The sequence below is a fragment of the Equus przewalskii genome, chromosome 5, assembly GCF_037783145.1.
Source record: "Equus przewalskii isolate Varuska chromosome 5, EquPr2, whole genome shotgun sequence".
Classification (NCBI taxonomy): Eukaryota; Metazoa; Chordata; class Mammalia; order Perissodactyla; family Equidae; genus Equus; species Equus przewalskii.
The window spans coordinates 79,622,608-79,636,169 of record NC_091835.1 but is presented as its reverse complement, the minus strand read 5'-3'; the positions used below and the strand labels follow the sequence as shown (position 1 = coordinate 79,636,169).

The following is a 13,562-nucleotide window of genomic DNA, read 5'->3' as shown; positions in this document are numbered from 1 at the left end:
CATAGGCAGTATGCTCTTTGACATCAGTCTGAGCAGCATATTTTCAAGTACCATGTCTGATCAGGCAAGGGAAACAAAAGAAAAAACAAACAAATGGGACTACATCAAACTAAAAAGCTTCTGCACAGCAAAGGAAACCATCAACAAAACGAAAAGACAACCTAACAATTGGGAGAAGGTATTTGCAAACCATATATCAGATAAGAGATTAATATCCAAAATATACAAAGAACTCATACAGCTCAACAAAAAAACCAACAACCCAATTTAAAAATGGGCAAAAGATCTGAACAGAGATTTCTCCAAAGAAGATATACAGATGGCCAACAGGCATATGAAAAGATGCTCAACATCATTAGCTACCAGGGAATTGCAAATCAAAACTACAATGAGGTATCACCTCACTCCGGTCAGAATGGTGATAATTAACGAGACAGGAAACAAGTGTTGGAGAGAAGAGAACCCTCGTACACTGCTGGTGGGAGTGCAAAGTGGTGCAGCCACTATGCAAAGCAGTATTGAGTATCCTCAGAAAATTAAGCATAGATCTACCATTTGATCCAGCTATTCCACTGCTGGGTATTTATCCAAAGAACTTGAGAACACAAAGGCATAAACAGACATGCACCCCTATGTTCACTGCAGCATTATTCACAACAGCCAAGACGTGGAAGCAACCTAGGTGCCCATCAAGGGACGAATGGATAAAGAAGACATGGTATATATACATAATGGAATACTGCTCAGCCAGAAGAATGATGAAATCTGGTCATTTGTGACAACATGGATGGACCTTGAGGGTATTACGCTAAGTGAAATAAGTCAGAGGGAGAAAGTCAAATACCATATGATCTCACTCATAAGCAGAAGATAAAAACGACAAACACATAGCAACAGTGATTGGATGGGTGGCTACCAGAGGGGGAGGGCAAAAGGGGGTGATTAGGCTCTCATATGTGGTGATGGACTATAATTAGTTTTTGGGTGGTGAACATGATGTAATCTAGACAGAATTTGAAATATATTACGATGAACATCTGAAAGCTATATAATGTTATAATCCAATGTTACTGCAATTAAAAAAAAAAAGAAACGGAAATTCATTTATCAAAAAATACTTATTGGAGGTGCTGGCCCCGTCGCCAAGTGGCTAAGTTCACGTGCTCTGCTTCGGCAGCCCAGGGTTTCACTGGTTTGGATCACGGGCACGGACTTAGCACCCCTTATCAAGCCATGCTGAGGCAGTGTCCCACATGCCACAACTAGAAGGACCCACAACTAAAATATACATCTATGTACTGGGGGCTTTGGGGAGAAGGAAAACTAAAACAGAAAAAAAAATCTTAAAAAAAAAATTATTGGAGGGTCCAGCCCTGTGGCCTAGTGGTTAAGTTCAGTGCACTCCACTTCAGCAGCACGTGTTCGTGGGTTTTGATCCTGGGCACAGACGTACACCACTCGTCGGCTACACTGTGGCAGCAACCCACATATAAAGTAGAAGAAGACTGGTACAGATGTTAGCTCAGGACTAATCTTCCTCAGCAAAAATAAAATATACATATATATATTTATTGGAGATCTACTACGTACATGATATTCCATATGACAAGGTGGTTAGCAGAACAGCCAAGGTCTCTACATTCATATAATTCAGAGTCCAGTAGAGGAGAGAGACAGTAGGTAATTAAGATACATAGTAAAATATCGTGGCAAGTGTTGTGAAGGAAAAGTACAGGAAGCTATGAAAGCATAGAAAGGGGTCCCTATTTAGACAAAAGGAAAACCTCTTTGAAAAAGTAACATTTTAGCATATATGAATAGGAGTAATTTCAGGAAGAGTAAGGAAAAAAAGCTAAGACTGAGGGAACAGCATGTGCCAGGGCCAGAATAACTCTCTGGGAGTTTGGTATATTGGAGGAACTGATGAAATGAGGTTGGAGTTTATGACAAGGGGAGGAGAAATGCTAGAAAAGACTGGAGAGGTAGACCAGGGCCAGACTATATAATGCCTTTACAGTAACAAGGATTTTAAGCTAAAGGTAATGGAAAGCCACTCCAAGATTTTTAGCAGGAAAGAGATATGATCTGATTTACATTTATGAAGACCACTGGGAATATCTCACAGGATTGTTGGGAGGATCAAATACAAATGAAATGTTTAATAAATCAAAAACTTACAGAAAGTTATGGTATGAATACTTTGAAAAGGTCTAAATTGTTTGGTGCTAAATATTCTGAAGGTGTCAAGAAAGACAATTTGTATTGTGGTCTGCACAGAATAATTTTCAATGGCTCCAAAGAAGCTGGGTCAATTTTAGGACCCAAAATAAATCTGAGTGAATTTTAAGACAGTCTTCAAATGCAGAAAAGCTACTAGGGGAATTGAAAAGGCCAGATTTTTAAAAAGAAAAATTTTGTGGTGGTAGTGTGGGAAAGATAGGAGAATTTCAGAAGTTGTTTAGAGAAGGAAATTTAAGAAGGATATACAGGGATCAATAAATGATTCAGAGATAGCCCTAGATATACAGAAGTTTAAAAGCAGTACAGGGAAATGGGGAAATCCCAATAGCTGTATTTAGGAAACCACAGAGCTGGTGAATGCACAGTGTTTGTTTTTGTTTTTTTGATTAGTACATGTTTATGCTGACAACTTTCACATAAGTAACTTCTGCTTAACTGCCTAATACTGACATAAGTATAATGTAGTTCGTATTTTTAAAATCCTACCTTTTTCTCTGCAAAGTAGGCATAAGATAGTCATTCTTTTACAACTAAGAAAATACATAAAAATTTCAGCCTAATCCAATGTAGCACACAATCTCAGAACAATTCGTATAACACAATCTCAGAACAATACATATAACTACCTTGTACAGAATTAATGGCATAAATAATTCTGAATGTTAATTTACTCTGACTAATCCTCTCATTTAATGAAATACTGTTTAAATTATATTTGAGTAGTGATGACACAAAACCATTTTTAATACTGAAGGAGACAGTGATAGTATCTAGTTATCTTTAATCATTATAAGCCAGATATTTCACTGATTTTTTTTAAGTACCACAAACTAAAACTCAGAATTTCATTGATTCAGTAAAACTTCACCAGAGAAAGCTATGAAGTTCTTTCAAATAAATCAATGGCTTGGTTAATCATTCTGTTATATCTTAATTTTTAGATTTCAAACATTTCCAACCTATTTTCTGTTCTGTACATTAAATTCATCAGTTAGCAAGAACTAATTTTTATGACTTCTTTTTACACCTAAACTAAGAGACAAATAAAGATTCAGGAAAGAGGCCAAGTGAGATTGTGAAAATGAAAAGAAAACTCACAGGATGGGAGAAAATTTTGCAAATCATCTATCTGATACAAATTTGTATCTAGAATATATAAAGAACTCTTAAAACTCAATAATATAAAGACAATCAAATTAAAAACATTCAACGGGTTCACCAAATCCAGATATTTCACCAAAGAAGATTTACAAATGGCCAATAAGCATATATGAAAAGACATCTACCATTATTAGTTATTAAGGAAATGCAAATCAAAACCACGAGATACCACTTCATATTCACTAAGATGGCTATAATCAAAAGGAGAGACAATAACAAGTGCTGACGATAATGCAGAGAAATTGGAACCTTCACACACTGCTGGTGGCGATGTAAAATGGCACAGGTGCTTTGGAAAAGAGTGTATCAGTTCCTCAAAAAATTAAACATAGAGGCCCAACAATTGCATTCCTAGGTATATACCCAAGAGAAAGAAAACCTTATGTCCACACAAAGACTTGGAAACAAATCTTCACAGCAGGATTATTCATAACAGCCAAAAAGTGCAAACAACTCAAATGTTCATTAACTGAGGAAGGGATAAATTCAATGTGGCATATCTATACAATGGAGTATTATTCAGCAATAAAAAGAAATAAGTATTGATGCATACCACAACATGGATGAACCTAAAAGACATTATGTCAAGTGAATGAAGCCAGACATAAAAATCACACACATTATATGATTCAATTTATATGAGCTATCCAGAACAGGCAAATCTACAGAACAGAAAGTAGATTTGTAGCTTCCTGGAGAACAGGGGGATTAGGGGCCAAATAGGGCAGGGGGAGACTGCTATGGAGTTTCTTTTAGGGATGATGAAAATATTCCAAAATTGATTGTGGTGATGCTTGCACAACTCTGAATACATCCAAACCCACTGAATTGTAGACATTAAGTAGGCAAACTCCACAGAATGTGAATCATATAACAGTAAAACTGTTCTTTCTTTTTCTTTTTTAAGTGGAAGGGCCATAGATTTGGATGGGATTATTAGGGATGACACTACAGAGATTGGTTTCAAGCTACGTTTTGAAATAAGTGAAAGTCAGGAATGAGTAAAATGTATTTGAAATAATATGGACAATATGTGTAAAATTCTATAAGGCAGGAATAAGTAAATAATTTTCAGGAAATGGGAACCACCATCTATCAAAGCAGAGCTATATTAGTTAGAAATGAGGTTGCTAAGACTAGAATGCTAAACCAAAGAGACCCAGAAAATTCTACAGCTTCCTCATACAGATAAGAGATGAACATGGTGTTTTACTAAGATGGAAAAGTGTGACTTCTTGATTTTAATACTTCCAAATATTCATCCCTCAAAATGCTGCTTCCATAATATGGATATGGCTCTATCATTCATAGGCAGGCAGTACAGTTTAAAATGCAGGCTTTAGAGTTGACTGGCTACATTAGACTCTGATCTACCACTGACTGAGTACATGACCAGGTACCCTTAACTCTGTTCCTTAGTTTCTGTACCTGTAAAAAGCTCTTAACATGGTAGGTGAGTGGTACTTTTGCAATCATAACCACAGTCTACTTAGCCTCACCTCTCCTGAGAATCAAACATTTCTTCAGCCTGAAATCCATTCACATTTATGAATATAAATTTTTCACCTATATCAAAGACAAATCTCTTGATTAAACTATTAAACTTTGTCAACCTGTTAAAACATATTGCTAAATAATATAAAGCAACCCAAATTATCAGGTCTCTTTTACCATGATCATTTCACCATTATCATTCTTAATCTTTTTGTTTTTTACTAAAGAAACTCGATGCTCTTTTCACTCAAGAAATTAATTTTGTCTCTAATGCTCCAGGTTTTGATTTAACTGGCTCTCTAAAACTTAGAATAGCCTGGCCTCAGAGATAGTCCCCAACAGTAAGGAATTATCACACTAATATCCAGATGTTCTCAAAGGTGAGAGGAGAGCAGAAGGGACAGTCAGCATTCTTAGCTCTCCTCTTCATGGAGAAGCAAAAGTAGTCATTACCCTCCTTTGTGTTCTCAAAGTGTTCAAGGCATAACACTAAACGTGTTCTAAGCATAACCAAATACAGATTAATCCTACAGAGGTTTTCTGCCTTATATTACAATCTGAGCTTCTTCCCTTCTTTTTGAGGAGCCATTCTTGATCGTTCCCTCAGATATGTCATTTTAATCTGTATCCAAAATTGATGTTACTTACTATCAGTCTTATTCTAGGCTTCTTTAGCAGTGACTTCTGTGTAAACTGCATGATAAACTAAAAGGAACCACATTCCCTTGTTCAAAGAATAGATGGAGAAAGAATCTGGAGAAATGACTTCAGGGAATAAATATAAGATACAGCGTGTGAATTACAGTGGTTACTGAGGAAATGAAAATAAAAGGCACAAACTGAAATGACATTACTCAGGGAAGAAGAAAAAAAAAATTGTTGAAAAATTCTATACGGGGACTAAGAAGGAATAGTTTAATGGTTTAGTGAAATACTGCCTGAATTACATTTCGGTAGTGACAGCATAAAAACATTTTTAATACTAAGGAGATATTCACAGCATCTAGTATTTTAAATCACTATAAACCAGATATTTAGACCACCTCTGAAATTAGCAAACATTTGAAACATGAGGTAAATAAGAGCACTTACTTTAAAAGCTGCACAAGCATAAAGCATTTAGAATAACGGCTGGCACAGAGTAAGCATTCAGTACGTGTTTACTAGTGGTAGTATTATGCCTGCAAACCACATGCAAACCAACTGATTTCTCTAAGTTCAGATTCCTTATCTATAAGAAAGGAACATAAATACAAACTTTGATCCTTATTTTGAGCATCTATTAATCTGATAATGCATATAAATATCTTCATTTGTCCTTCTCAACCTTCCCCTTATCTCCCTGTCAATATACTTGATGGGATTCAATTCACTTTTATCAATAATTGCGGCTTATTAATGAAGTGATTCTCAAAGTGAGGAAAAGAAACATCACTCTAAACACATAATAAAATGGATATATCTGATGACTCAGATGGCAACAGTGATTGTTCTTTTAGCACTGATGCTATTTGGACTGCTGGTGTTCAGGAAGATGTTAAAGAGGTATCATTATGGTTATGGCCCTTCCACTGTCTTAATTCAAATAGCCTTTGATTTTGAAAACGTAAAATAGTTATTTCTTAAAAAAATCAGTTGGTAAACTTGGAACATAAAATACCAAACATTCATATTTGCATTTTCTGGGCTGAGGTGTTCCTATGGATTCACAGCCCCCCCAAAAAGCCTTATGCCTTTGTGGCTTACTGTAAACCAATGCTTTTAAAATGAGGGTAAAGTACTAAACCAAAATATCCTACAAGCTCTTAATACCTGCTTGATGTGTTATTTCTGTAAAAGCATATGAGAAGGAGCCATATGCCCTCTAATAAAAGCTTATGATTACTGAAAAACAATTAAAATCCAAAATCAACAATAAATGATCCCAGTTTCCTTTGTTTAAATGTACTTTTGCATCAAAATAACATTTATTCTACATATTCAGTTAATCACCTCTTAATCTTTAAACACATTTTCATTTCCAGAAGCAAGATGTTAAGATTTTCTACATATTCTATCACATCTAAATTGAACAGTCATAAGAGACAAGTGTGGGATAAAATGGTAGAATTCTGCCACTAAATAAAATAGACTCCATTTAAAGAGGAAAATAGGTCCACTTTCTTCTTTTTAAAGTGGAACTATATTTTAAAATGCATCTTTAAAATAAGAGACAGTGCAGTGCAGTGATTTTAGGGCCTGAATTAAAGCCCAGACTACTTGAGTTCAAATCCAGATACATCACTGTGGGAACATTTCTCCGAGCCTAGGATTCCTATTCTGTCAAACGTGAATTACAATACATTCACATTCTAGCGCCCCAGAATAGCGGTGTTGAGTAAATAAGTTAACATATGTAAGTACTTAAAATAGTACCCAGCACATAGTGTTTTTAAACGTAATATAACAGGTCATGGTCTGACAAAGTAACTTTTTCTTATTATACTTATGTGCAAGCAAGATCAATAACTGTCACAAAACTATTTTGTAAAAAGACCATTTATTTAATACCTTGTATGCGTTAATGGGAAAATGGGATGATGTAGGAAAAAATTAAGCCTGAATGTCACTAAATAGACAAATGAAATCACTGACTAAAGCTCTGGATCTTCTTGGCCAAATACGGTACATTAATCTTGGATTTACTAACAACTTAGAAGTTATTTAAAAACTTATAGAGAGGCTTAAATAAAGAAAAACTGCTTTTCTAGATTTTAAGCAACTAAAATATGAAAAATATGCTTTAATGTCACTATTTCTGTCCTTATTTTCACCAATTTACCAACATTAAGAAACAGTTTTGCTTTCTGGTTTCATTTCCTGCAAATGATGTAACATATATCCTATTTTAGTGGTTAACACTCTGGCACAACTAAAATTAATCTTAACAGTCATAGTAATGTAAAAATTTCTTTAGCAAACATATACTAAACAATTTGGAGTTCACATTGATTAACAGTGTCCCTTTACATTATTAACTGATTTGTGATTATAAGGTTATCTTCTGTTAGCAAGAATCAAAGTTGCACAAACATAAGAGGCCATGTAAAATAAAGCCTCAAAGATTTCTAAATAAAACAGTAGGAATGGAAGGAAGCTTTAAAACTGAAATCAATGTCTAAAAACCTCATTGATCTTACGGACTATTCCTTATCACACAGATTTTAAATGACTCTAAATACAAATAAAAGTTACTCTCCAAAGCTGCCTTAACCCTACTAAAGTTATTAGGGTTTATATAAAAATGACACACAAAATTTAGGTTGTAAAGTTAGCTATGTGTTACCACTGAATGTACTCGCACATAAAAATTAGTGAAAATGACTGCTAGATGAATAACGTTTAATAAAAATATGGAAATAAAGCAGTAATTTAGAGGATTTGTAGTTAACTGTTTATTCACTCACAAGAGGTCTATTTTAAAAGAAATCTCCAAAGAGAGTATTCCACAACCCACAACTTGTCTTTGTAATTCATTTAACTATCATCCCCTTAAATAGGTTCCTCTATCCCTAATATACTCACATATAATGCACTTTAAATGAATTTTCCTTTTGTTTCATCAAGAGAAACCACCATGTTACCTGAAGATTAAGTTATCGTTCATTCATCCTAAACTAAACAATTTCATTTCCTTTATTCTTTTCTACCGTTCCTAAATACTAACAATGTTGTTCATGGTTTTCTGAATCTCTCCTTGGAGTTGAAATACAGATCAAGAAACAGCATCCTGAGAGTACTGCTCTACTCCTTCTAACGGAGACCAGCGTTACTTTCACACCTCACCTTTAAGAGGTATAACTCTCTTGCATCAATTTTGATTTTTCTGTCACTATAAAGTCTAGTACCAAGCATATCATAAAGTTTGTTCCTCCTCATCTTAGACTTTTGTAACTTGAATCTCTAGAAAGTCAGTTTGCAGATAAAAATCATTCACTATTTACAAATAAACAGAAACTCTACTATTCGCACTGAATCAAATTTTTACCTTGCCTAGATGTTAGAATTAGTTACCAGAGCACTATGATATAGCCCTTATTTGCAAAGTACTCACAACCTAATTAATGAAATTTATTCATTTTTAAGGCATTTGACTATAATGTTAAACATCAATATTAAAGTTCTAAGAATAAACTTAAGGTTAACCTAACCAATTTTTTAAATAGTCCAATCAGTCTTCCAAGATGTTTATACATATATATATACATACACACACACACACCAAGACAACGTTCCATTTGCATATGGCCCATTTCAGCTATAAAATAACAGACAGGATTTGCCCAAATACCCAGAAATGACTAATCCAAAGATTTCTTTAAAAGATATTAAAAAGATAAATAACTTTTTAATGAGTTTCAAAAAACATAAACCCAACAACTAAATTATTAAATACCTTTACCAGTTCTGTACTGATGAAGACATTATCAAATTTGTACTTACCAAATTATTTTCCTTAAAACTCTGAATCAAACTTCTACTCTAGACTATTTCCATTTTTGACTGGTTTCACCTAATTGCAAGTAAACTGGCTCACATATAAACCAAACTGGTATCTGCAACTCCCCAGTACCATCTTGTTCCTGCTTTTTTCCCCCCTTTAAACAGCAGGGGAAACAAATGCAAGGGTAAGAATACGCACATTCTGCTGTTCCTAAATATCTGAGTCTCAGTTTCCTTTTCTTTAAAATGAAAGCACTGAAATGACTCAAATTTATGCACTTCCTGTATACTCTTTAAAATAGATCTTTAAAATGATCCGCAGTAACTCTGTCAAAAAGCAAAAATTCTTTCATTTGAAAAATAATAAACTTTAAAAAGTTTAATGCTCACAATACACAAACAGCTCCTATCATCCTGTAATGTCAACAACAATTATTACTCAGTACACCAAAAACATAACAATAAAGAGAAGGAATATCCAGATTTTAAGTTATAGATTTCTATTTTACAGAAATTCATAATTTATCTTTTCATGGGGTGGTAATAGGCTAGACGAATTAGGAATTTGTAAGTGTTCTTTAACAAACAATAGGAAGCAAAGGTTGATTTCCTCTTTAACAACCCACAGGCCAACATAAACAAAAGTGTCGTAAACCTAAGTGTCGTAGGAAATGTCCAATTTCCCCACAGTAGTAAACAACTTAGGAACACTCCAATGTGAACAGTAACGATTATTAAATCATATTTTTTGCTGTAATGCAACAAGTATATGTTTACACCCTTAGAGGATTTTTACCATACAAACATAGTACATAGCCTAACAAAGTAGGAATAAAGTACCAAGACTTCGATCAAAGTGCTTAAATTCAAGGCCCAAGTCTGCCAGCTACTAGCTTACTTGAAAATTATCTTTCAAGTAAGTAAATGGCGGTGATAAGAAGTAACTAAAATCTAACGTTATCTCATAAATAGAAAATCTTTTAGAATATTTCATTGAATCAAGATAAAAGCCCTATAATGAAATTATTACTGTCCATTTCATAGATGAAGACACTAAGGTGCAATGATTTAACTTTCCTCAGTCATACTGCAAGTTAAGCGCTGGAACGGTGACCTAACTCAGGGCTCAATCTTATGCTCCTTCCCCAAGCCATACTGGAATACAGGAAAACACACTCTTTAAATTATATAGCCCTGCTATGGTGACGATGGGAAATGAAAACGATCTTTATTATACAGTAAAGAGGCACATTATCTTTCCTAATAGGCAGAGCACCTACTCTTTAGGTTACATATTCACACAGTGAAGTTAGTCTGGATACCACTTGATATGGCCGACAGGTATTAAAATCTCCACATACCTCCTTATTTTAAGTATATCCTTTGGTATTTTATAAGTTTGAATATTAGCAAGTGACTTAAGCCTCAAGTGGACTTATCTACTTTCTGCAGGCCTACGTTATCCTTCCAAAAGGAGGCAAGGACTGCACTTCTAGGAAAAACGCTGCCGGTTTCCCTCAAGCCTCCACTAGAGCACAAGACCACGTGGTATCGCTCAGAAGCCCAAGGTTCCCTACTCCTCTCCCTCCTGACAAGAAACTGGAAACTAAGGTTTCCTTCTCTTAAGTGGCGCCCTGACACACGCCACCTGTGTAGTACGAACAGCAAACACCCTGCAGCCTGCCTCCCGGAAGAACACAAGAATCCGCATAATAGGGAAGTTGGATACCGACGATGCCGGGAAAGGAAATGACTGGAGGAGTCGAGGCGGTGAGACCGTGCCCAGCCGCGGCCCCGGGACCTGTCAAACAGTGAGGGGCTCGCGCCGAGCGGCTGGGACCCATCGTTCGGGAAGGCCTGGGGTGGGAGCGGCACTCCGGGAGGAAGGAGGACGGGGAGACCTGCACGAGCCGCCGCCGCCGCTCCCGCCACTCTCTCAGCATGACCCGACAAGCCACCAACCCTGGTCTTCACCTCGGGTCCAATCTTTGCCCCCACATTTCGGGAGTGGCCCAAATCCTGCTGCCCAGGGCGGCCGCCGCCGGACCTGCCCGCACCTGTCACCAGCGAAAGACACCAGCCCGCACTTCCCGCCCAGCTCCCCACCAGCCTCGGGCAACCGCGGCCACCTCAGCCCCTTTCCCTCACCAGGTGTCCCCTTTCCGGAGCGAGGTTTTGAGCAGAGTCGCGATGTCAGACCTCTGGATGTCCAGATCCGCCGCTCCGCCTTCCGCCATCTTCTTCCACTAGCGGCAGCGGAGGCGGCGGCGACGGCGGCGGCACGCCCCAGAGCATTGTGGGAATGGCGTCCCGCGGCCCCGCCCAGCCGGCAGGTCGAAACCAAAAGAGCCGGAAGGTGGGGGGTGCGCCTCGGCACAAGAGTTGGCCCCGGGGCGAGCCGAGCGCACGGCTGTGGTCTGCTGCCCCCCATCGGCCCCCGCCCGTCCAGCAGCTCGCCCCGACCTCCTCGGCCCGGCGCGCCGGCGTTAAGGCTGCGCGCTGGGGCCTCGGTCAGCTGCCGCCTGAGCGCGGCCACCGCCCCGTCCCTCCTCCACTGCTGCCTTCCCCTCCCTCTTTCCCACAGCCGCCCGAACGCCCTTATTTGCGCATTCACTCACGCTCCCGGTGGGTGGGGCGGGGGGCGTGGGGACGCTAGGATATGGCAGGACATTTCTACAGCTCCGTGACTCTGGGCTTTTCGTTGCGAGCTCGCTCAATATTGGCCCAAACAAAGAACATCCGAATGCGAGCGCCCGGCCGCAGGGCCCTTCCCGGACTCCCTCCAGCGCTCCTAGTCCTGCTGTAGGTGGGGACCTTGCCTCGGTCTTTGTGCCGCCTTCCCAGGCACACCCAGACAGCCGAGCCGCAGTGAAAACCTGTTCCACTTCCTCGGCGAACAGGGTGTAAAATAGGGATCGACGAACGCCAGGTACCAAAGGAGAAGAAGACGCGCGAGAAACCCTTTCTCCTCGATGTCATAAAGTAACATTTTCTTAGCCCCATCTTCCCATGGTGTGTACATCTGAAGCTAGATGATAATACCAGCTGTTTGAAGCCGCTTATGTTACAAATGGGGAAATCGAGTCTCTCAAAAATCAAATGCCAAGGTCATAACAGTAAGTGGAGAGGCAAGTTTATAACCCAGTTCCGAAGCCCACGTGCCATCTGTTCACGACAACACGCTCACTACGTGTCCTAGTGAGAACCTGAACTAAAATGTAGACTGGCCTGCAGTGGATCCATTTTTTTTTAACCTCTGTACACCTGGTGGCTAGCCCAGTGCTGCCTAACACGTAAGAACCACGTAAATATTTAATAAATGAGTTTTGGCAACGTGAAGATGTCCAGAGATTTGACTAAGATAACATAAATGCTGTGAAAAGTCTAAAAGATGGCTAAGAATTCCTGCACGATGTCTCTTTTTTCCCCATTTTTAATGTCTGCCTAGCTCATTTGGTGAGAATGCAGTAAAGAGGGGTGTAATTATGCTCCTAAGAGGTGTTGAACCCCTCCAAGTTAAAGGAGTGTGTATTGGCTTTGTGATTTGTATACATCAGCATTATGGTTGCTTGTTTTCTTCAAAATAATACTATTCTGTATTATCATGTCATCCTTGATTTGAGAGTCTGAAAACAGTTTCCAGTTACTGCTATTTCTTAGAGTATTTGACTTTTCTTCCGACAGGTGAGAAAATTAGAGTTTCTTTAACCATGAGTACCATCAAAAGGTCACATTTCCCCCCTTTCCTACCCAACCTCTGAAAGAAAATGATTTTCTAAAGAGAGGCAGCATGATATGGGAAGAATATTGGAGTCATATGAACGTGAGTTCAAACTTCACTTCAACCTCTAGCTGCAAAGTGCTTAATTTTTAGTTTAATCATAAAGTTGGGGACAGTAATACCTACCTGAAAGGATTTTGATGAAAATTAAACAAAAAAACATATGTTTATTGCCTGGGACATAATAGCCAATCAATAAACACTAACATTGTTTGCTGTTGACAGAATGATTTGTATCGTTATGTAAATTATATCTCAACAAAGCTGTGGAAAAAAAGCACTGTGGACTTTGAAGGCAAAACTGTGCTTTCTGTCATTTTATATGCATAACTTTATCAAGAAGCGATGCCTCATGCACATTCTGCTGTCCAGTTTCCTTTCAAAGAAATGCATGTTTGAAATG

The 13,562-nt window shown here is 38.1% G+C and overlaps 1 protein-coding gene across 10 annotated transcripts in view; it reads right to left on the bottom strand.

The window, feature by feature from the left end:
* USP15 (ubiquitin specific peptidase 15) overlaps positions 1–12,711 on the bottom strand; it is a 134,571-nt gene extending 121,860 nt beyond the window's left edge. For 8 of the 10 annotated variants that reach the window (XR_011540517.1, XR_011540520.1, XR_011540518.1 and 5 more), the window contains exon 1: positions 11,527–12,711. Coding sequence is in view for 3 of the 10 variants with exons in the window: in XM_070621924.1 (XP_070478025.1) it covers positions 11,527–11,615 (89 nt within the window). In the remaining 7 variants the exon portion in view is untranslated. Of the gene's footprint in view, positions 1–9,378; positions 9,600–11,526 lie in introns of those variants that run through there. The other 2 variants (XM_070621927.1, XM_070621928.1) reach the window with 1 other exon arrangement.
* Between the last annotated feature and the right edge of the window lie 851 nt (positions 12,712–13,562).